The sequence below is a fragment of the Mastomys coucha genome, unplaced genomic scaffold (assembly GCF_008632895.1).
Source record: "Mastomys coucha isolate ucsf_1 unplaced genomic scaffold, UCSF_Mcou_1 pScaffold21, whole genome shotgun sequence".
In the NCBI taxonomy this organism is placed as follows: Eukaryota; Metazoa; Chordata; class Mammalia; order Rodentia; family Muridae; genus Mastomys; species Mastomys coucha.
The window spans coordinates 87,153,543-87,176,693 of NW_022196904.1; the positions used below are offsets into that span (position 1 = coordinate 87,153,543).

A 23,151-nucleotide genomic window follows, 5' to 3' on the forward strand; every position below is an offset into this window, starting at 1 on the left:
AGGGGGTCAGGGAGGAAGGAAAAGAAAGAGCAAAAGAAGTAACAAGCACACTGATAACCAGGGTCCCTTTTAATTCATTTTCCTTGCTCAGTTTCTTCCTGCATTTTGGGCACAAAGCATTTGTTTCATTAGTACGCCTAATTGTCAACACCAACCCGAGTGAGTCAGGATGGGGAATGGCTCTGTGTGTAGGGGACGCAGGGTACAGACAATCAAAAGAACTTAAGTGCCAGGGTCTCATCAATGTTCCTTTTGGAGATGCTCCCAGTGTTGAAGGAGCAGTTGACCCTATGCTGAGGGCTGTACCTGGTTACCTTAGTAACACTTTGCAAAGGGGCTCTGGGTTTGGCATTAAGGTTGTAACAGTGCCTGGGCAGCTTACCGTCTGGTTTCCATCCTTTACTTTGAGCCAAGTCTTTAAACAACACCCTACCCCACAGGTGGCAGACAGTCTTGCTCTTTAAACCCAGATTTTATGACTTTCTCTCTCTGCTCCCATTTCTTATCTAGGAATCTCTCTCTGATAAAGCAGGAATGAAGCCATCGCAGGGCTCGAGTCACCAGACTCCTTTTTGTCGATATGGATTTTCTTGTTTGTTCCTTCACTTGTTTTTTGTTTGTTTTTCTTTTGTTTGTTTGTTTGTGTGTGTGTTTTGTTTGTTTTTTTTACTCCAAAACAGTCCAAAACCTTTACATTCATTCTCATCACTATCTTCACCACAGGGTTGCTGTCGTCTCGTCGTCTCGGTTGATGGTGACTTCCTCTCTGGCCAGTTCTGTACTCACACTGCAGTGATCTTTGTGGTATCCAGGCAGTCCTCTTCCGGATGGCTGAGTTGCCTCCACTGCAGCGGCTTGGAGTGCACACCCCCACCGTGTAGCCTCCCGGGGCAGCCAAGGCCTCTGTTCTTGCTCTGTTGGCTTTACACTACATACCTGCCCACCGCCCCTTACTCATGTGTGAGGCATCTGAGTTTCCTCTGGGAAGTGTCCCTGCAGGCCTCAATTGACCTCTGTTCAGACCTCAGCTCAGATGTAAGAGAGCTGAGACCTGGTTCCCTCCTATGAACATTAATCTATTGCTTCTGTACCCTCTGGCATTATTTGTTTGTTTGTTTGTTTGTTTGTTTACTGTGGTCTTGTTTACATGTCCAGCCAGTGGACCATCGGCTGTCCCTTCCCCACTAGAACATCAGATTCTTTAAGTCACTGATCTCTCCTCAGTACCCATCCCTGGGTTTGGACACTCTAAACCTGGGTTTGGAAACTCTAAAACAAAACAAACTCTAAAACGAAACAAAACAAATCAAAAACCCTATTTATTAGGGAACCTGGATTAATATTTTCCAATTCTGTGAACAGAGAGTAGGAAAGTTCTTGTAGTGGAGGGGACTATATGAAGAGAATGGAGTCTCTGGTAACCATGAAAGCCTCTCGTCATCAGATATGTGCTTCTGAGTTTGCCCTCTGCTCCAGACCTGTGGCATCCTCCAACTCACTCAACTTCCATCTGTAAGAGTCCAGGAAGAAAGCAGGAAAGAGAAGCCTAGGAGCTTCCCCCAGAATAGGAATCACAGCGCCACCTGCTGGGCATTTACTCCATGACACGCTTAGCTGGGAGCTCTTAGTTCCGCCCTCTCAGACCCGCAGAACTGAAGTCCCCGGACTGACAACGCAGTAATTTTTCTCTCTTGTATTGCTGGCCTCGAGCTCCTTCATGACATGAGAGGCTATGGGCCAGGGCCGAGTTTAGCCTATCCCTGGGTACCCCAAGGCCATGTATAGGGTCTCCGCCAGATGCAAGGCTTTGAAGGCAGATTGGGGAGGCGTCCAAACCCTCTGAAAGCTAACCTCCCTTCCCTGCCTCCCTACAAAGCTCCCCTCCTTCTCCCTTATTCTATTTGTCATTCTTAGAATCTTGTCACCAGCACTGGTGGCGCATGCCTTTAACCCCAGCACTTGGGAGGCAGAGGCAGGTGGATTTCTGAGTTTGAGGCCAGCCTGGTCTACAGTGAGTTCCAGGACAGCCAGGGATACACAGAGAAAAGAAAAGAAAAAGAAAAAGAATCTTGTCACCTTTACCCTGGAGTTTTATTTTTCTTCTTATCTCATCTCTCACAGGTCCACTAGAAAAAAGGTTTACCCCCTCATGAGTTAGCCTCCTGCCAGTCCCTTAGGCCAGCCTGCCAGCATCTTAGCTCCCTCTATCTCTTCTCTCATCTTTTCCTTTCTCTTCTCTTCTCTTCTCTCTTCTCTTCTCTTCTCTTCTCTCCTCTTCTCTTCTCTTCTCTTCTCTTCTCTTCTCTTCTCTTCTCTTCTCTTCTCTCCTCTCCTCTCCTCTCCTCTCCTCTCCTCTCCTCTCCTCTCCTCTCCCCTCCCCTCTCCTCTTCTCTCCTTTCCTCTTCTTTTCTCTTCTGTGTCAACACAAATCACTCTGAGAAAGAAGAGGGCAGTTTGGATGGGGGCTGATGACATCCATCCCTCCCCTCTTTCAAAGGTTGTGTAAGATCCTTGTAAACTCCAGCCTCAGCTATGCAGCAGAATCATCTGGATCTGCTTGTTTTAAGACCACACCCACCCCACCCCCCACCCATGTGAAAGTTTAAAGATTATGTAATCCTAAAGCTAAACTGTGAGACACTTGGGAAAATAAGGTGGTTTCTGGGTCTTTCTGGTACTCTGGGATTATCCTTGCACTTCCGCTGCTGACAACCCCAAGCTGGGGCATAGACCTCCTAGAAGGAGCAAAAATAGTCTAATGTGAGCTCCTCCCTTGGCTAGCAGACATGACGAGCCCTATCATGCCAGGAAAAGACTTGTCTCCCTAGGGCTGGAGAGATGGCTCAGTGGTTAAGAGCACTGACTGCTCTTCTAGAGGTCCTGAATTCAATTCCCAGCAACCACATGGTAGCTCACAACCATCTGCAATGGGATCTGATGCCCTCTTCTGGAGTGTCTGAAGACAGCTGCAGTGTACTCATATAAATAATAAATAAATAAATCCTAAAAAAAAAAAAAAGAGAGAGAGAGAGAGACTTGTCTCCCGGGAAGATGTTTCCTAGAGCTTGAGGGAGGGGCCTCTTGGAGCCCATCGGGGCCATGGATGGGAACATTCAGGACACACACCAGTAAGAAGGGAGAGCAGAGTGGGTGTAGGCCAAGGGGCTAGAAAATCCTAGGTGAAGTTCCCTGGGGTCAACTGCCCTAGCCCAACTCCAGACTGTGGGCCACACTTGCCCTCTGAGGCTCTGGCATCTGCCCAGGAGAGAGGGAGAAGAAAGCTAGCAGGGATCCCGCTAGAGGAGAGCCGAAACAGACACTGGAAACCTCAAAAACTGCTTTCTTTCATTTATTCGTGTTTATCTTTGTAAATGTAAAATGATCTTATATTGAAATTAGATTTATTCACTTTATGTGTATTTTGCCTACATGTATGTATCTGTGCCACATGTATGCTTGGTGTCCATGAAAGTCAGAAGAGGGCATTGTATCATCCGGAAATGGAGTTATGGGTGGTTGAGAACCCCCATATCGGTGCTGGGAATCCCTGGTCCTCTGCAAAAGCAACAAGTGTTCTTAACCACTGAGCCATCTCTCTGATCCCTCTTTCTTTTATTGTTTAGATTTTTTTATTTATGTGTATGTGTGTATGTGCACATGTGCAAGTACAACAAGGGCCAGAGGAAGACATAGGAGCTGGAGTTAGAGGTAGTCATGAAGCATCTGACATGGGTGCTGGGGACCAATCTCAGGTCCTCTGTAAGAGCAGGAAGCACTCTTAATTATGGAACCATTTCTCCAACCTTGCAAAAACTGGTTTCTGCCCCGAGAGCTTGAAATATAGCTTGAAGTGAACGTCCAGAAAGCTGTCACGGTTGCTGTCCTCAGCATCTCTGACAAATACACTCAATGGCTGTGCATATCTTTAATCCCAGCACTTGGGAGGCAGGGGCAGGTGGATCTCTGTGAGTTCGAGCCCATCCTTGTCTACAGAGTGAATTCCAGGACAGCCAGGGATGCACAGATAAATGCTGTCTCAACATACAAACAAACAAACAAAACGTGTGATTAGCATCTCCCTGCTGGAAGGGGGGTGACATGGAAGCTGCAGCAGGGAAGATAGGAGGCATGGAGAGAACACAGCGAGGTACCACTCCCCTGCACCCTCCCCTACACCACCCCACCCCGACCCCTTAGCCATCATCTTTCACACAGCAGCAAAGGGAAGGTCTGTCTAGAGCCACCCCTGAACATTCTCAGAACCCAGGTCCCTGCCAGGTACCGGTCTATCTTCAACCCCTTCCTCTGGCTTCACAGGCCACTTTCACCGGTTATGGGGTGTAGAACAAGCTGAGGGAATTAGGTATCTGTGTGAGAGAAACTATTTAGAGCTTGAGTCAAGTGTGACTTTCCTCACATCTGTGGGAAAAACTCCGCCTGGGGGCCCTGGGACTGCCTCTGGGATCCCAGGAGCTCCCCATTCTGTTCTCACTTGCTCCTCAGGAAGTCCCTGGGTATGAGAAAGCCTCTAGAGGAGGGTGACACCCAAACAGAACAGGGGACTTGGGTCAGCCTGGCAGGGAGAGGAGACAGGCAGAGATAGGCAGGGACAGGCAGGGTCGGTGTAATACAAACAATGCAAGAAGAGGTGAGCTTCCAGCCTTGTTGGCTCCTGGGGCACTTTTAACCACCAGCCAGGTAGGGCTTTTGAAAATAGCGGTATTTCAAGAGTACATCTTTTTCATCTAGAATTTTCTTTGTATCTTCAGCGACCTTTTTCCCATGGCTACATTAACAGGAGGGCAGGAATGTGACAGCAGGCTGGGGGCCTGTGGGGGTTGTGACATGGGTTGCTATGAATTGCCCTAATTCAGCACAGGTTGAATCAGCCTAGAGCAACAGCCATGTTATCTGCTGTTGATTCCATAGCGGGGCAGGGCTCAGATGGTTGGCTGGTCTGCTTTTGCTGGCATTGGTATGAATGAAGTCAGCTCGGGTCTTTGGCTTGCTGGGACGGAGACTGAAGCTTCTCTTTCTCTTCATGTAGTCTTGGAGACTTTCTCAGTGGAGTTTGTACAAGGCCCGTCAGAGCTCCCAAGGCAGCAGACCAGATCCTCCTAAGGCTTAGGCCTTATGCTGAGGGGGAAAAAAATATACGTGTATATGTCATGAAGAGTTTGCTTAGCATATGCAAGGCTCTGGGTTCAATTCCCTTGTACTGCAAAAATTAAAAGTTTAAAATAAATAAGGAAATAAAACAAGATATGTTTAACATGGGCCTTCTTCTATATTATCCTCATTTAAAGTACATCTTCCAGTTCTGGGCATGGTATCATATGCCTATACTTCCAGCACTCAGGAGTCTGAGGTGAACCTGGGCCAGAATGAGTAAGTTATAGGGTGAGACCCTGTTTCAAAAGACAGACCGTGGGCTTTCAAAATGGCTCAGGGGGTAAAGGTGCTTGTTACCAAGCTTGACAGCCTGAGCTCCATCCCCTGGAACCATATGGTGGACGGAGAGAATGAACTCTCGAAAACTGCCCTCTGATGTATGTGCTCTATATAAGCATATATTAAAAATGTAATTTTTGCCGGGCACAAGGTCCAGAGTCTTCCAGACAGTTCCTGAAGGAAGGAATACTAGTGTTTTGTGGAAAAAGAAACATATGGTTCGCCGGGCAGTGGTGGCGCATGCCTTTAATCCCAGCACTTGGGAGGCAGAGGCAGGCAGATTTCTGAGTTCGAGGCCAGTCTGGTTTACAGAGTGAGTTCCAGGACAGCCAGGGCTACACAGAGAAACCCTGTCTCGAAAAAACAAACAAACAAAAAAAGTAATTTTTGAAAAAGATGAAACAAAATAAAAATATACTGTTCTAATCGAAATCACAGGTTTAGCTGAGACTCAAAGTGGGTGTGAAGGCCAGACTGTGAATACCAGGCGCCCTGGTTTCCTGGGGCCTCTAATCCGACAAAGATATCTCATTGACAGTACCGGGAAGGATGTGGTCCTGTCTTTCTGACACCTTCCTTGAGGGCCTTGCTGTCTTGCCTCCGGTGTTCCAGTCTGCACTTTAGAAAGCAACCCTAGGGTAACACACCTCGGCAATGGGCAAGTGCCTCTTTGGCTCCATGAAACAGCGCATGTCCTACTTGCAGGCTCACCCAGGCATCCTGAGCCCTTGCTTATCACAGAGGAGCCTCAGACAGCTGTCCTCACTTAAGTCAAAGAGCACTGGTGGTTTTCAGACAGAAGGCAAGACTGTTCAAAAGGAAAGGGACAGGGTTTCCCACTTCTCTCAGGTCTAATGGGTCAGCCCCCAAGCCCAACCAGGGAAGTCCCAAAGTGTGGTATTGCTTCCCATGGTATGCCTCCCTGGGTGCTGGCAGTCCCAAGAAAAAATGAGAAAGAAGGAAAAGGAAGAGCAGAAGTGGGAGGAGGGAGAGGGGGAGTAAATATAGGAGGCTTATGAATTTGGTCAAGGTGGAGGGTGGTTCAAAATAAAAGATAAATAATATTTCATGGATGTAGCCCTTAACTGTACTGTAAGCACCATGCTAAATGTTTGCCAACACTGACTTCCCTGGGAGGGGCCTCTGTGTTTTTTTTTTTTTTTAAACATACAAACTATGGCTAAAAGAGAGGGTGGATGACTTCCCCAGGACTCAGCAGTGCTAGGTTTTGAGGCCAAATGACCTCCTTCTGGAACCCTGGGGACTGTTATTGAGGTGCCCTGAGCCAAGTCATGGTTACCGTCTTTGCTTCATTAGGGAATCCGGCTTTCTTTCCCCTCAAAGTGGGACTTTCCATCCTTCATCTTAGCAGGAGAATCAAGCCCTCATGCATCACCCAGCTTAGATATTGCCTCTAAGAATCAATTAATCAGAAAATTGTTCTTAGCTTGATCTTGCAAGCCTCCAACCAATCTTTTCTTCTGTGTCTTCCCGTATCAATGTACATAATTATCGTATGTGTAGTAGATGTACAAACACACACACACATACACACACACATAAAACACACATACACACACATTCATAAACACACACACATACATACACACTCATAAAACACACACACACATACACACATTCATAAACACACACACATACACACACATACACACACATATGTACACACATATACACACACATACATACACACACATACACACACACATAAAACACACATACACACACATACACACACACATATATATACATCAAGAAACATGACATACTCTGATCTTCCCAGTTTGGAACATTTTGCCTGAGGAGTGTGTGACTTAAAATGCCAAATGGTGTTGGTAATTAGAGAATAAACACAGGAGGAAATCCCTTCCATGCTCTGCAAACACAATAATCCCCCAAATACAGTCTGTGGTGCTTAAATAAACAAAAGGTAAGATAAGAAAAAGAGAAAAACCAACAGGGGCCTGTGGCTTAGCTGAATGGCCATGTCCTGTAGCTGGAAGGTGCATTGAGGCTGGATATTAAATGCTGAGCTCAGAGTACAGTCCTGATTGTTACCTGGGACACTGGGCAGTGGTGTACAGTAGACATGACAGGCATTGGACACCTTCCCCTTGTGGATACTGGCCATGAGCCATTATTGATAGGATAAACATTTGCTCCCCGGTGAATGTTAACCAAGAAGGAATGTTGACCCTCCATGGGCTGGGCCATGTTAGCCTCTGGTGACCTCTACTGTCATAGATTGGAAGGAGCTAGGTATGTGTGGACTTCACACGCAGTGACAAAGCCTCTGCCTGTCACATCCCTGGTGGGCTAGTTCAAAAAAAAAAGAAGTGGTTTGTGAGTTGGTCTGATGGCTACTCTTTCTGAGTACCGCTTGGTCCTATTGGTATGGAAGGTACAGGGACTGGACTGTGGCTGCACAGAGAGGGGAGTTCCTGTTCCGGAAGATTCCAATGGGCTCTCTGAAGCAGGCTGTTCTGTGTCCTCACCACACTAGGCAGGTCTTGGCTTTCTCTGCTATTGAGATGACCAGAGCTCAGGACGGTGGCTTCATGGATACTGGTACCTTAGAAGGATCCCATGCTTGCTTTCCCGCTCTTCTTAGAAGGATCCCATGCTTGCTTTTCTGCTCTTTTTGCCATCCTGAAAGTTTAAACACTTCTGAACAGCAGACTCAGTTCTCTGCACACTGTGTCCCAGATTGTGTAGCTAGGTCTGAAGTGCAGAGTACTGCCACCTGCTGGAAGACCTGGGTCTGCCCCTCAAAGTGTGAGCTTGAGTCTCACACCTGTGAAAAGGGGCCAAGAAGAAAAGCATCTGTAGTTTTGACCTTGGCTGGAGGATCTATACAACATAGTCTGATAGGATCTACTCAGAGTTGTATAATCTCCCCAGTTTGCAACAGACAAAGGGCTTCAGTCTAATGACTTTTTAATGTGTCTGCGCACCCTTCTGCTTTTGAATTCTCCTGAGCAGTGACAGACAAGGAGAGGATGATGGTATCTGCTAGATGAAGCTAGGCTGTTTTTCTTTTATACAGTGTGGTGGTTTGAATATGTTTGGCCCAGGGAGTGACACTATTAGGAAGTGTTGCCTTGTTGAAGGAGGTGTGGCCTTGTTGGAGGAAGTGCATCACTGTTGGGGTGGGCAATGAGTCCCTCCTCCTAACCACGTGAGAGCCAGTCTTCTCCTAGAAGTCTTCAGATATAGATGTAGAACTCTCAGCTCCTTCTGTACCACGCTTGCCTGGATGCTGCCATGCTCCCACCTTGATGGTAATGGACTGAGCCTCTGGCCTTGTAAGCTAGCCCCAGTTAAATGTTGTTTTTATAAGAGTTGCCTTGGTCAAGGTGTCTGTTCAAAGCATTAAAACCCTAACTAAGACATATGGTGAAAAGATACTGGGAACAATTACAAGGAAGAGAGGAAGGGTACTTCTGGGGCATCTTATTCTGTGACGGCCACCGTTTTTGGTTCTGCACAAATGTGATTTCACTCCCTCTTCTTGTGGACAGAGGTATCTTCACCCTCCGTTTTTCAGGCTCAGGGAAGTCACACAATCGGTTGGTGATGAATCTAGGATTTTTTTGTGTGAATCCAGAACAGAATCTTCACACGAAGCTGGAGACTGTTTATTCTAATGCACTCTGGAGGTGCCAAGATCTCTGTGGGGAGGGAAGAGTGTATCTGAACGGCAGGAAGCTGAGAATGGCTCTAAAAGCCTTCCTCCACTAGTCCAGCCAACCTTGAGTGTGGCCACCAGAGGGCACTGTGGGCCAGATGCCTCTCCAGAAGCACTACCCACAAGAGGATACGAATCTCTCTCTCTCTCTCTCTCTCTCTCTCTCTCTCTCTCTCTCTCTCTCTCTCTCTCTCTCTCTCTCTCTTTCCCTCCCTCCCTCCTTCCCTCCCTCCTATTTTTTCCCTTTTAGGCTTTGTCCCTGTTGACAAAACAAAACAGAATTCCTTCCACAAGCAGGGCTTTGGGAGGTCCCAGGCCTATTGTGTAACAGAACAATACTTTCCCAACTCCTACATTTGAAGCTTATCCTGCCTGATATACAGGGCTGCCTATTCCCCTGAGTGAGTGGCTGGGACCCTCCCACCGCAGCTCTTTCTGTGCTGATCAGGTACCCTGGGCTCAGAGTTTCTAGTTGATAAATCTCCCATGGTGACCTTATTGGCAAGAAAACCCAGCTCCCTTGGAGGGACGCCCATTGTTGGAATGTTCTGGATTCTGTGCCATTAACCCTTTACCCATGGGTCTCCTGAGTGCCACCTTCTTGTTCCTGGTCTGCCTGTCATGAATGATGCAAGTCTCCCACAAAGCTTTCACTGGCTCCAAGGTTTTCTTTAGCTAGGGATCCTGTTGTGTCTCCCATGGCAGAGACCCCAGCACAGCACAGAGCCTGGTGCCAAGTAGGTATCAGCAACAGATTGTTGTTGGTGTTGATGAAGGTGTTGGGTACCTTCCTAGACTCGTCAGTCAGAACCAACCTGTTGACAAGCCAACTTGGCCCCCAAGAAGCTGGAAGTGTACTGTCACTGAGGTGTACTGACACTGGAGGTGTGCAAACAGGAGTGGCCGTCCCACAGCAGTTTACAATGGGCAAAGCTGACCCTGACCGACACGAGTTAGATCAAGACTCTGGGAAAACTCCTAAGGCACATTAGGAACTGATTGTCCTAGGTAAAAAAGAGCTGAGGGGCTCAGGTAGGGCAAAGACAGAGCCCCACAGCTACAGCCTGAGCTGAGGCAGGGGTGTGCAAGGCCTCAGCAAGCTCACCGCTAAAGCCAGACAGATGGTAGGTAGGGGTGAGGTGGGGTGGACGTGGGTGAAGGGAGTGGATGGGGTATAGGAGGGTTGGTCCACTCAAGTGGCTCCTCCCATATGTTGTCATACACCCCCAATAAGCTGCCCAAGATGGAGTCTAATTTATCTTTGTGGCCCCAACAGCAGACCAGTGATTGTCAGCAAATGCTAGTTCAATGATGGAAAGAGCTCTTAACATGTGTTTATTAAACCAAGGACCAGTCACAGGGTGGGCTGGGCTGGGCTAGTAGGAGAAGACAGCTCTCACTGACCTTCGAGCATCTCTGGGACCAGCCCCAATGCCCACATGGTCACTGATAGCCGGCTTCTTCCCAAGACCCCCCAGTCCACAACCAGAAGGGAGTCTTGCAAAAGTGAACAAATACATTTATCTTCCTTTCCATCCCCCGACCAGCAGAGGTGGGGGTTAAAAGTGACAGACAGTTCATTTTAAAAAAGACAACGACTCATAAAGTGAAAACAGAGGAAAGAATCCAGGGCTGGAGAGCTGAGCTGTGGCCCTGGGGGTGAGCACAATGTGCATGGGAGAGCCTTCTGCCCCACTCCCTGGAGGGTGAAATGGGTCTCTGGGCTCTGGCCCATGGACATCAAGTCCACGAGTCCCTTGGAGCTCATGGCTAGATGGCCACAACTGCATTGACTTCTTAGGGAAAGCATCTTAAGACTGTGTCCCTGGGGGAAGTACGTATGTTTCCAGTCTTGATGCTGGGGGACTCCCATCTCAGAATGAGAAACTGACAGGCTTGAGACTGAGGTGTTCCAAGCTTCCTGAGGCTCTGGAAGGGGGACTGCCTTTGTTCATAAGCTGGCCACTGGACCTAGGGTCCTCACCTCTGTGACCTTGTTGTTGCTACTGCTGGGCACAATGGGAAACAGCACAGACAATGAATGGTAACCGGGTACCCAGTAGGAGAAGGATGACAGAGCCCCCAACCTCAGCAGGAGGCTGGGCTCCTCTCCAAGCCCCCAGGTGAGCATGTTTGCTGCTCTTGGTCCCATATTACCATCTGCCCCAAAAGGAGGGTGGATTTATTTTTCTCTCTAGGTCCTTCTATCCTGAAGATTCTACCCAGGATTCCATGAGAAAAGGAAGAAATAGGTAGGCCTCATGGGCCCATAGCAAAAAGGTGTGACTAGACACTGGGCTCAAAGGGACCTTCAGCCCAGCGGACCTGAGTCAGCTCTGCAGTGCTGGTGCTCACTTACGGTCCACACATCACGGGTCAGGTCAGTCCAGGCAAAAGGGAAGGCACTTAGGGACAACTGGGGCAGGGCTCAGGAAGGGACCAAAGTCTGGTTTGGCATCGAAGTCCCTTTGCTCATAGTTCTGGGAGGTGAGCCACTGCGACAAGTGGGCAGATTTTGTTATCTGGTATAGGCCCCGGGTACGAAAACTATCCTTGGCCCATATCTTTACTGAGATGGCCGCCACTTAGGTCTGTAGACTCTCCACAGGCATTGGCACATTAAAATATTGGTGGGGACCTGAGCAAGCCCACAACAACAGTCTGTGAAGTGGCCTCAGGCCACACTATTCGTCACAAGATGTCTGGGCCCCTGGCAGCAGATTCCTGGGTGTCTCCACAGTGTAGGACTACCTTAGGGCTGGAGCCAGGCTGCCGGTGGTAGGCGCCCTCCCGCACCAGGCGCCGGCACTGCACATCCTGGCCTACGCTGACACTTTGTAAAGCAGGGAGGTGATGTAGCAGAATCTCAGGCAGGGGCACCAAGCTGGAGCCCGACAGGTCTAGTTCTTGCAGCAAAGCCAGGCCTGAAAACACCTCGGCTCCTGCCCACTTGAGCTTGGGGTTGCCTGACAAGTCCAGGACCTGAAGGCCCGGGAGCTCCCGGAAGCCATGGGGTGGTAGTTGGAGGATACCCTGCAGGCTGGCCAGTGACAGGTGGGTGAGGCCTGCCAGCCCCATGAAGGCACCTGGGTTGATGGTAGCCAGAGGGTTCCCATCCAGGCTCAGGTAACGCAGGGGTAGGTCTCGGAGATCGGGCACAGCTCGGAGCCGATTCCAGGACAGGTTCAGGCTCTGAATGGTAGGTGCGGGTAGGCTGGTCCGGGCTGGATGGGGGAGCAGGCGATGGATAAGATTGTGGGATAGGTCCACATGCAGTGCCCGGCCCTGGCTGTGGGTGGTGAAGGCAGATATGGAGACCTCTCGCAGTCGGTTATGGCTCAGGTTGATATCGCTCAAGGGGGAACTGGTGAAAATCTCTGCCGGCAGGGCTGCCAGGCCATTGTGGCTGAGGTCAAGTGACTCCAGGTAGCGCAGGCGGGAGAAGGCAGTGGGCGTGATGCTGGAGAGGAGGTTGTAACTGAGATCCAGGCCAGCCAGTGTGGTATAGCCTGGCCCTGCCAGGACTGACTCGTTCACAGTTTCCAGCCGGTTGGAAGACAGGTCCAGGTGGGCTGTGTCCAGAGGGATGGGCACAGGCACAATGTGGGGGCCCAGGCTGCTGCAGTCCACTCGGATCAAGCTGAAACTGTCAAAGAGGCCGAACGTCTCTTCTTCACACTGGCAGCCAGGGAAACATGGCCGAGTTGTCTGCACTCTGCCCATGGCCAGCAGCAGCAAGACCAGGGAGCACAACATGGTGACACCTGGAAAGAGAGCTACAAGTGAGGGGTGGATGTACCAGACACTCCATATCTTGGCCTATAGGACACAGCCCATGTGCAGGGCTCCGTTCTGGGCCGGGGAGAAGTGGGGCTGGGCTCTCCTCCCCTACCCAACCCTGGGGCCCTTCTTGCCCACCCCTTTCTTTTGTAGAGACCAATTTGAGGATTAAACTCAGCCCAGGTGCATCCTGGGCTTGGTCCCAGCCAAGGCAGGACAGAGTGTTCCAATGTTTGCACCACAAGGAAAATATTAAGTTGCTCCAGGCCCCCTTTGCTCCTCGGGGAGCTCTCCCAGGAACTTGTCATAGCTCCTAGCCTCCTGGAACACTCATGGTCCCTAATCCCTATTCTTCTTTGCCCTTAGTCCCCACATCTGTATGGTTAAGGGTTGGGCCAGGTGGGTAGATCTCCAACCAGGAGCATCAGACGCAAGTGGCCTGCTCTGACCAAAGTAAAGGTACCCAGACATCTTACATGCAATCTGTTAGACCAGACAGTCGCTTGGCTGCTTTTACTATAACCGCTGATTTGAAGCTCAGAGGCTGCTGGAGACCCAGGTATACCAGAGAGGACTTCACAGTGCAAGTGAGGAGTTGGGGACTTCATTCACCTTTGCTGAAATGAAACCACAGGTCAGCTGCCTCGGAACATTGTCTCCTCTAACCCTCACCACCACCTACAAGACAGAGTCATGTCTCCATCTCACTGAGAGAACTGAGCTTTGAAGGGTTAGAGACAGACATGAATACAGCTAAGCATGGTGATGCTGGGTGGAGTCCTTGGCTGACTGCCCTTAACCCTTCTACCTCAGCTGGTTCTTTTGCAGTAGCATCATCCTTTCTACTTGATACCTAGTGTCCAGACTCCCAAAGATGCTTATGAGACATCCACCAAGCTAACAAAGCCCCTGTTTCCTTACCCATGCCTTACTGCCAGCTAATACAGCCAGATCACGTCTCTGCTCTCCCTCTTTTAACTGTGAATGGTGGTGGGCTTGTTACCCCATTGTACAGAAAAAGAAATGGAGGCCAAGAGAGAACAAATGCCTCACCACCAAATTAGCACAAAATAGGGCAGAATTAGACCCTAACCCTAACCCTAACCCTGCAGGGAGGTAGGCAGAATCCAGGAGGGGCTCTCCTCATAGGCGCATGCTGCAACCCAAGCCTCTCACCTCTTGACCTCAGTTCCTTCTGTGAAATGACAACAGAAGCCACTACTTATGTCTGACACTATGTATGCTGTCATATCCAGGGTCCCATGGGTCTGTACTAGGCACACTCAGGGTTTGCATTCACACGCTGGGGCTGGGTGGTATTAGCATGAGGACCAGAGGGTTATATACTGAGAACCTCTAAGTGGCCCCCTTCCCTGTTAGGCGGCCACTCAGGAGACTAACGCTCTTTATCTGGGTGCTTGTCCTCCTGCCTGCCTCCCTTCCATGGGCCTCCAGAGAAAGAAATAGGGGTGAAGTGGGAGGGGTGAGGACCTGCCCACCTTCTAGGCTGGGGGTTGGGGAGCAGTTGGGTAGCATTACTGGCCCTGCATGAAACTTTAAAGGGGCAGCCACTTGATCTGCACTCTGGCTCTGTCCTGGGCTGGGCTCTTCTCCCCTACCCAACCCTGGGGCCCTTCTTGCCCACCCCTTTCTTTTGTAGAGACCAATTCCAGAGGATTAAACCCGGCCCAGGTGCATCCTGGGCTTGGTCCCAGCCAAGGCAGGACAGAGTGTTCCAATGTTTGCACCAAGAGAAAAGTATTAAGTTGCTCCAGGCCCCCTTTGTTCCCTAGGGATCTCTTCCAGAGTTCATTACCCCCACCCCTACCCCACCCTCTAGCTAAGCTCTTCTGCTCCAACCCACCCTGCCTGGGGTTTAAATAAACACCACAAACGGCCCCCAGATCACCCTTTGGCTCCCAGAGGTGATTATACAATGCGCTCATAAAATGCCAAGTGGCTTCTCCTGAGCTCTAGCTTATGAAACCAGCGGGGTAAATACAGCCCAGATGTTGCTTCTCTCTGGTCCCCAGCCCTGTACTCTGCACAGGGTGGCAAAGTCTGTCCTGCCATCCTCACGCAAGCCAACAAACCCCTGCACCCTCATCTGTGAAAAGCAGCACACAGCCTTCCCTGGAGAATCTGGAACACCGTAGTGGTCCTCACGATGAGATAAAGGAGACAGGAGTGCAAGTGGGGACCCACTTAGGCAACCTGGATGATAAATGCTCTAGGCTAGACCTTGCTCTGCCATGAACATCTCCCAGGGCCCCTGCTATCATGCTTGGGCCCTGGGGAACTCTAGTGGGAAACAGGAAGTGATGTGAGCCCCTCTCCTGTAGACCTCAAGTTTTCCCAATGAGACCAGCTCTCCCATCCCCCATTAAAGGATTCAAAGAGCCACTTGCTATATTTTGGAGATACTACAGGGGAGATGAAATGAGAGGAGAGTCCTTCGAAGAGCTACTGTAAGGACTAGACATTTCCCTCTATGGGAGGCATGCCCAGTGCAGTCAGGACACTGACAGATATACAGCATGGGCTGCTCTAGGATAAATGTCAGACAGAGGGCCCCATCAAACTTCACTACACTCCAGGACGCTGACAAGAAAGCAACAAGGCAATGCTGTGTTGGGACCAGTCCCAGGGGAGAGTCAGAAGCCATAGGTCTCTGTCACTGTTCTGCTCTAGACAAGTGTGAGCACCAGTCAAGTCCCACACCTCTGAGAGCCTCTGCTTCCCATCTTCACAATATAGGGGCTAAGCCTCGCTGGGTGTGAGTAGGTGAGATTGCTAGGTCCCCCTCCCACCCACAGCAACATCACTAACATCTTGCACAGAGGAGTTCTTGTGACTTTTCACAAGAGTTTGAGTTCTTCCTCTGTGTAGCAGTATTAACGTTGCTCAGCCTCCATCCAGGGACCTCCGCCCCAGGAGAAAGGGCAAAGAGACATGCCGGCAGTATAGGCAGGTGGGCGATGCAGACAGGCAGCCATCAAGGATATCTGGGGAGAAGAGAGATCTCTAGGTCAAGAGATCTTTTCTACAAAGCCTGACCTGCAGATGAAAGACATCTGGAGGTTCAACAGAACACAAGGCAAGATACTTCACACAGTCCTGGTCCGGTAGACAGCAGGTCCTGTGAGGCCAGCCATGAGCTATTTAGGGCCCACGATGTCAAGTCCACAGTGACTCTAAAGAAAGTAGGCTGCTGGCCCGTGAGGCCAAGCGTGAACCGTGCAAATGCTACAAGCCTGGCAGCTCCAAGGAGCTCTCTCCATTATATTCCGAACCTGCCAGGAGAGAGAGTTGGCCTTATCACTGCCCTAGGGGATGGTTTGTAAAACCACTGAGATCAACTACTCCCAGATAAGAAGTCTCTGGAAGTTGGAGATGCCCTTCTCCCTTCCCCGTCTGAATCCCCTTAGGGATTGGACCCTCTTTGTCTTCCACGTAGCAGCTTTCCTACACAGTCAGCTGTTGTTCACACTGTCTACACACAGAGATAATTCCAGCCTCGTGAGCTGCAGAGCCCTTGGAGATGAAGGCTGACTGAGGCCCAGAGGAGCATTAAGGGAAATGCCACAGCAGAGCAAGGCCCAGTAGCTGGGACCCACCACCTCACAAGGTCCTTGCATCACACACATCTACTGGCCTGCCCCTGCCTAGTAGAACAAAGCGCTCTCTGTCTCCACAGGCTCCCACCACCCCTCCCTCCTGGCCTCTCACACCTCAGGCTACCAATAGGCCTCCTTCAGAGGGTACTGAGAAAATTCAAACTTTAAACATAAGGGCCAGCAACTTGGGACAGAGCGCCTCCTTCTTAACCCAGGTATCCTTCCCTATCTGAGGTCAAAGTCAGACCTGGTGGCAGCAACAGTGACCCAGCAAGAAAGCCACAGGGGTGGCTGCTGGACCTGGGACTGGCTGGGAATCTAGCCCTAACCCTAGAATCTCAAGAGTTCTCTGCAGGGACAAGAAGTGAAGGCTGTGGACCCTGTAGTGGTAGAGCAGTCTACTCAGAAAGTCCCTGGTGGCTTTTCTACATCTCCTGGAGGTGGTGACTTCCTGTCCTTTCCCAGCCAGATTCCTATTTGCAGAGCCAGACTCCTGCAGGTTCATAGTAGTTTGCGCTGACCTCTCAGACACGCTGTTGGTTGGTATCGGCTGGGGAGGGTCCAACCACCCTTCTTTTCTGTGGACACCTCTCTGGGCTCCTCCTGGGCCTGGTTGCCACAGCCTGGTACAGCGCTACAACATTGCTGACCCACAGAATCTTCTGGCCTTTGGTTAACAACTTCAACAGGGAACCCCAGGGCCGGGAGCTAAGTGTGGAAGGGAGTAGTAGTTGCAAGTTGCTTCAGTGCCCAGCACCTACCTAGGCCGGCAAACCAGCAGTGCCTCAATCTCAGGTGGCCTTGCACCTCCCCTCAGCCAATAGAGATGATAATGAAATCTCCAGGGAGAGACTTCACCGTGCAGCTTCTTATCCCTGTTACACAGGCAAACATCAGCACGCTATTCAGTCAGGTAATAGAGGAAACAGGAACCAGACCCAGACGTGTTAGCTTCAAACCCACAATTGGCCTCAACTTGCAAATGTTTACCTATTCATCCTCTGCGGGGAGAGAGGGGGAGCTAGGTTTATTTATTCTTTACCCCTGGATCAGGTACTATATTCATATATACCAGGTATTATTGGCTGGGGGTTGGTGGTGCATGCCGTTAATCCCAGCACTTGAGAGGGGCAGGAGGATCTCAGTGAGTTTGGGGCCAGCTGGATTCACATAGTGAGTTCCAGGGCAGCTGGGGCTATATACTAAGATCGTGTTTCAAAACAAAGAAGCAAGCAAGCAAACAAACAAACAAAAATGGCTAAAAGATGTATCAGGCACATAGAAGACAGCGGTGTCACCAAAGGACACTTCAGCCTGTCCCAGACATCCTCAGCAATTATGTCTGACCACCCTGCAAAACCAGGAAGTTCGAAGGCATTGTCTTAAGGCTGTCTAAAGAGTCTAGAGAGGTTCAGCGACTTGTCCAGAGTCACATGGCCACTGATGAGACAAAGGCTGGATCCGCATATTCTGAATCTAGCACCTGGCCTCCCTCACGATATGAGTGGAGCCTGAAACTTCAGCACCCTCCCACCCAAAGAACATCACCCACAGGGTGATAGACAAGGCCCCAAATGCTATTTTCTCCTTCCAGCTGATCTTTGGGGAAACTGTCAAGTTCCCACCGATCTGAAGCACGTGAGAACACAGGGAGAGGCTGCATGGGACAGAAGAAAGGGGATCTGGAGACTGGGTACCAACCTTACAGGACTTCATTCGACTGAGAGGCACTGGTCTGGGCCTTGTAACATGGGGGAGAGAGCAACTAGCACTGCTCCTAGCAAGGCCCTGGGTGGATTACTTAGAGAAAGCAAGGACTCAGCCTAAGCTGGCCCCAGAGGGTCTGAATGAATGTTGTCTCTGTGGGTGACTGCAGGGCCAGAAAAAAGCATGTTAAGACACTGGATGGAGGAGAATCCAGAAGTTATCCCTGGAGGTCTGGGATTCTCTCAGTGTCCCATCCAGGGCCCTGACTAAGTTCCCCTGGTGACAGAGGCCGGAGAAAGCTGAAGTAGGGGGAGGTCACATATGGCTAAATGAGAAGCTGACACCAAATCAGCAGTCACTCCTGGGCAGGTAGGTCACTATCTGTCCTCTTGGGCAGCCACCTCACCCTGCGTAGGTCATATTCGGGAGAACTCTGTAGCCCTCTGGCCTCTGGCCTCCATTTCTAAACACTGCCATAGCTCTAAACGAGTGCCACGCTGGGCACCAGAGTATGACTTCCACCTGAAGATCAAGCCCCCACCACGGTGCCCCATCTAAAACCAATTCCATACAGACAGCCTCTCAGGCTGGATGCCTGTCTCTCCCCAGGGACTTCTTTCTTTGCACAGGCTATTTCTTTTGACAAAGATAGCAAAGCCCTCCCTCCCCTTTGTCTTCCACAAATTCCCACTTGTTTGATTCAAAGGCTACCTGTTCCTGTGAGGCCTTCCCAGCCTAGCCTGGCTTTCATCCCCCCAAGGGCCACTGGGCTATGGCCGTCTAAGAATGTGCCCAGCTTCTCTCTAGCGTGGATCGAGCATGGCAGGGGCAGAAACCAGAGAAGTAAAGTGACAGGGATAGAGAGGTCTCCTTCTGCTCTGGTGCTTCCTGGAGCTCAGCGTTGAGCTACGTGGGAAAACCAGGTTTAAGGTTGGGGTTCACGCTATTTCTGCCTCCACTGGTATTCACACAATGTCAGTAACCAGACACACGGAAACCACATCTCCACTTATTAGCACACGTAGTGATTTGTTATGCTATTTACCAGTCACAACACATTAGTGAAACAGGAATCAAGATCTCCCTTCGAAGGAGCCTGAGAATCAGACAGGTAAGAGGACACATGCCAGGTGACAGAGGCAGGAGGCTATGGCACGAGAGCACAACTCCCAGACTTCCTGACTGGAAGACATGTAGCACCGTGCCTTCAGACAGGCCTCCCAGACTCCAGCATCATCCAAAGGCCAGAGGGAAGAATGATCAAACACCCCTCCCCCGTGGTTCTGTTCTCTCCAGCAGCACTCTGCACACAGGCTCAAACTCGAGATCAAAATGATGCTCAGTGATTCACCTCTGCCTTCCCTCCCAGCCTTTGGGTAACTCCTAGTCCCCAGCACCCAACCTTGCACTCTGACAGGAAGACAAGTACCTATGTGCTGTTTCCAGAACACATAGAGCCCTGCATGTACTGGGCCTCGGCCACCTACTTAAAACTTCAAACCCCCAGTAGAGTCACCTGCTCAACCAGGCCTGCTCCTATGGAACCTGTCTGTCTGTCTTAGCATTTGCTTTGGAAGGGTACTTCCGGAGTGGGCCCAGCGGTCTTCAGGAAGTATCTCCAATTCCCAGACTCAGAGCCCTGAGAAAGGATGGGGAACTCAGTCAAGTACATTGTCTCTGCATTGAGCCAGAAGTCACAATTAAAAAGAAGATTGGTCTGGATTCAATCCCTTGCCCAGTCTGTCATTTAAAAGATAAGCAACACCAGCTTTTGCCTTTACACGGGTCAGTGGAACAAGGTAGGTGGAAGCCCTGTGGACTCAAGAAATCCAGGCTGCTGCATTCCAGCCTTCCTAGGAACAAATTAATGCTTAGGAACACAATTGTTTCCAGGCTCTGCAATCTCTGGTAATCAGGAGAGAGTACAGAGACCGTACACACTCCCCCTTTCATAAGGAAGGACTAGAAACGAAAAGGAAAGTGGCCATCATTGCCTATCCCAAGTTTGTCTCCCACCCACACCCAGGACGAGGTAGTAGTGACCAAAGTTTTTAGATTACAAATTGGGGTGGAGGGTTGGGGGAAAAAGAGTGTCTGACTTATCTCTGCCACCCAGGATCAAAAGCTCGGACAGGATGGAGCCCCTCCCACTCTGGGGGCTTTGCAAGTCTAGACTTATCCAAACGGCTAGCATGGCGCAAGGAAGGATCAAAGTTTGAGTCACCTCTGGGCCCGGCCAAGTGTGGGCGGGAGCCGCTTTCAGCTAAGCCAGCCACGCTGGTTACCACCACTGTGCGCTCCGCTCCCGCGGCGTAGAGTTCTCACTTCATCCACAACAGTGACCGAACCTCAACAGGGCTCAGCAACACGCCCGTGCCCTACGTGAGCCACTGGCCGTCCCTTTGGAAACTAGTGTGTGGAAGGCCCCTTCTCATCACAGCCCAACTAGGGCTAGGGGCCACGAGCAGGCCGGATGCAGGCAAACCGTGGCTTTCTCACCTACTGGATCGGAAGGTTCGTCCCCTCACTCTAAGGTCCGGTTAAAATGCAGAGCGGAACTCAAAGCCAAGAAAGTCTCTCCACCAAGCAGACTGATTTCTCAGTCCACCCTCACTCTGTCCCAGGGGCGCAGAGCAAACTACTGCCAGCAGTGCGCTACTCCCGGGTCTCCAGCCTCAGGCCGGAGCCCAGACCAGCGGCATCCCCTCTCTCCTCCTACTGGGGTCCTGTGAGGGTGTCCGGCACGCTCCGCCCAATCCTGGCCGGGGCCAGTCGCCAGGCACTGCCGATCACCCTAACCCACCAAATTCATCTCATCCCCCCCCGCAGCTCAAAGGACCTCCAGAGGTGAGAAGAGAGAAGGGCTGCCAACAGGCGTTGCCGGAGGAACCCAGAGAAAAGTTTGAAGCCAAGTAGGGGGAAAACGAGGGACAGCAAGGGAGCAGAGTCCGGGCAGCTTCAGGCTCTCAGTGCGCACATACCCCACGGATACTCAACCCAGACACGTCGACAAGCATAGACCACGTATGCGGACACTAGGAGCGTCCACCGGCCCCCACAACCAAACGCAAGCCTACAAAATGGGGACACAGGAGCGAGATAGCCGTGCAAAGCCACGCACACACAAAGGCACAGGCAGATGCTGGCTTCCGAACCCAAATCCACAAAAGACCCACTACCGTGAGATGCACGTGTTCTTACAAAGACCCTGAAGGCGCCGGCCCACGCCCACGGCCCCCAGGCAGAGCCTTTGTCTCCTGAAAGCCCTCACCCCCGCTCCCCCGACTCCGCGCTGCTGTGCCTCGGTGTCCGGGAAAAGTTGAGGGGCCTCGGCAGGACCCGGACCCGCCCCTCGCGCCGGCCTGCCCACAGGATGGGGCGGTGAGGTTGGAGTCCCAGGCTCCAAACCTCCAAATGCGCGCCGATCTCGCCGCGCCTCGGGATAGCACCCACCTGGCAGGTCCGCAGCTGTCGCCTCAGCACGCTCACCTAGGCGACCCGGCGTTGGCCCGTGGGCCGGCGCTTTTCTCGGCGCCGCACGTCCCGCCCCACGTCCCCGCCCGCCGCCGGGCTCCCCTTGCTCGGCACCCAGTGGCTGCACGGGCTCCAAGCCAGAAAGCTCAGGGAGCGTCGTTAAAGTGCAAAGTCTAGGGGGGGCGTTTTAGCAGCCCTGCCCCCGCCCGCCGGCCGAGCACGGGTTCCACTCTAGGGAGCGTCTAAAAAGTGCGCCGTTCCCTCCCACTCCACAAGGCCTCTCTTCCAGCTTCCTGCATCCCGGATCCCTGCCCCCTCTGCCTTCCTTCAGTGGCGCGTCCCAGTAATCTCAGCAGATGGCCGCTGGGTCGGGAACATCTGGAGGTCGCCGGAGTGTGTGTGTGTGTGTGTGTGTGTGTGTGTGTGTGTGTGTGTGTGTAAAGGGAAGCAGAATTAGTTGGTAAGAATGGGTGGATGAGGGTTTTCTTTCAAATTCTCCCCTACCCCACTAAAAAAAGTTTTAAAAAATATCTAGAGTCATTAGTGGGCGTGTTTGAGAAAAAGAGACAAGAAGAGACAGAGAATAGAAAAGAGAGAGCTTAAGCAGGAAAGCTGGCAGACACCGAGTGAAGGAGAAAGCAACAGACATAACAGACTTATTTTTTTTCCTGGAGGGAAAGTCAACTTCTGGCTGGATTTCCAAGAAGGGAAACTGCTCTGTACTAGCGGCTTAAGTCTTCCATCCTCTCCAGCCGAAATTATTTGCATATATATGTTTATATAATATATATGATATAAATGATATGTGTATGTGTTTGAAAAAATACAGGAGTGAAGAAAGAAATTACCTGCTGCAGGTACTTCCATCCATATATTCCGACAATGCCCACTTCCAGAGGGAGGCACTTTCCAGTAAAGGGTTAGAGGGAAGTTTGGTATTGGCTCTGGACCTCCCAGGAACTTGCCACTCTGGAATTGGCCCCCGGGTGGGGAAATCCAGGGATGTTCCCCTGCCATGGCCCAGGCTTGTTGCACACAGTCTTTTCATTTCTTTCTTCCTTATTATTTAAAAACAAAAATCTTTGCTTGGGCTTGTGTGTGTCTGCCTGAGGAACAGGGAGTTCCCAGTCACAAAGTCAAGTTCACACTCAGAAGAATGTGGTTGTTTAGACCCTTGCCCGGCCTTTCCCTTCATGGTGTGGCCCTGGGGTCTCACCTGGGCTGAAGCCTGCTAGTTAAGGAGAGGGGACAGTGGTCCCTGTCTATAAGCTTTCCTGTTATCCTAGTACTAGGAGGTGGAACAGGATAACTGTCAATGTGAAGACAGCCTAGCTCTAGAGAGAGAATGTTTCAAAAAGCCAAAAGAGGGAAAGCAAAAAGAATTCCATCATCCTTGGGAATGGGAGGTCTTTGGGG

At 50.9% G+C, this 23,151-nt stretch overlaps 1 protein-coding gene across 8 annotated transcripts; it reads right to left on the reverse strand.

The window, feature by feature from the left end:
- Nucleotides 1-10,461: 10,461 nt before the first annotated feature.
- On the reverse strand, nt 10,462-21,879 carry Tsku (tsukushi, small leucine rich proteoglycan). Of its 8 annotated transcripts, none has more exons than XM_031387448.1 (3): nt 21,715-21,879; nt 13,414-13,554; nt 10,462-12,921 (listed from the first exon to the last, which is right to left on the reverse strand). In XM_031387448.1, the coding sequence occupies exon 3, from the start codon at nt 12,911-12,913 to the stop codon at nt 11,849-11,851; it is 1,065 nt and encodes a 354-aa protein (XP_031243308.1). In that variant the 5' UTR covers nt 12,914-12,921; nt 13,414-13,554; nt 21,715-21,879; the 3' UTR covers nt 10,462-11,848. The 8 variants fall into 8 exon arrangements, with proteins under 8 accessions (XP_031243308.1, XP_031243310.1, XP_031243311.1 ...); XM_031387450.1 differs by lacking the exon at nt 21,715-21,879 and adding an exon at nt 21,533-21,669; XM_031387451.1 differs by lacking the exon at nt 21,715-21,879 and adding an exon at nt 21,441-21,517.
- Between the last annotated feature and the right edge of the window lie 1,272 nt (nt 21,880-23,151).

What these genes read in the sequence shown, in the direction of transcription:
- Tsku (XM_031387447.1), bottom strand. Translation starts at nt 12,913, where the DNA reads ATGTTGTGCTCCCTGGTCTTGCTGCTGCTGGCCATGGGCAGAGTGCAG.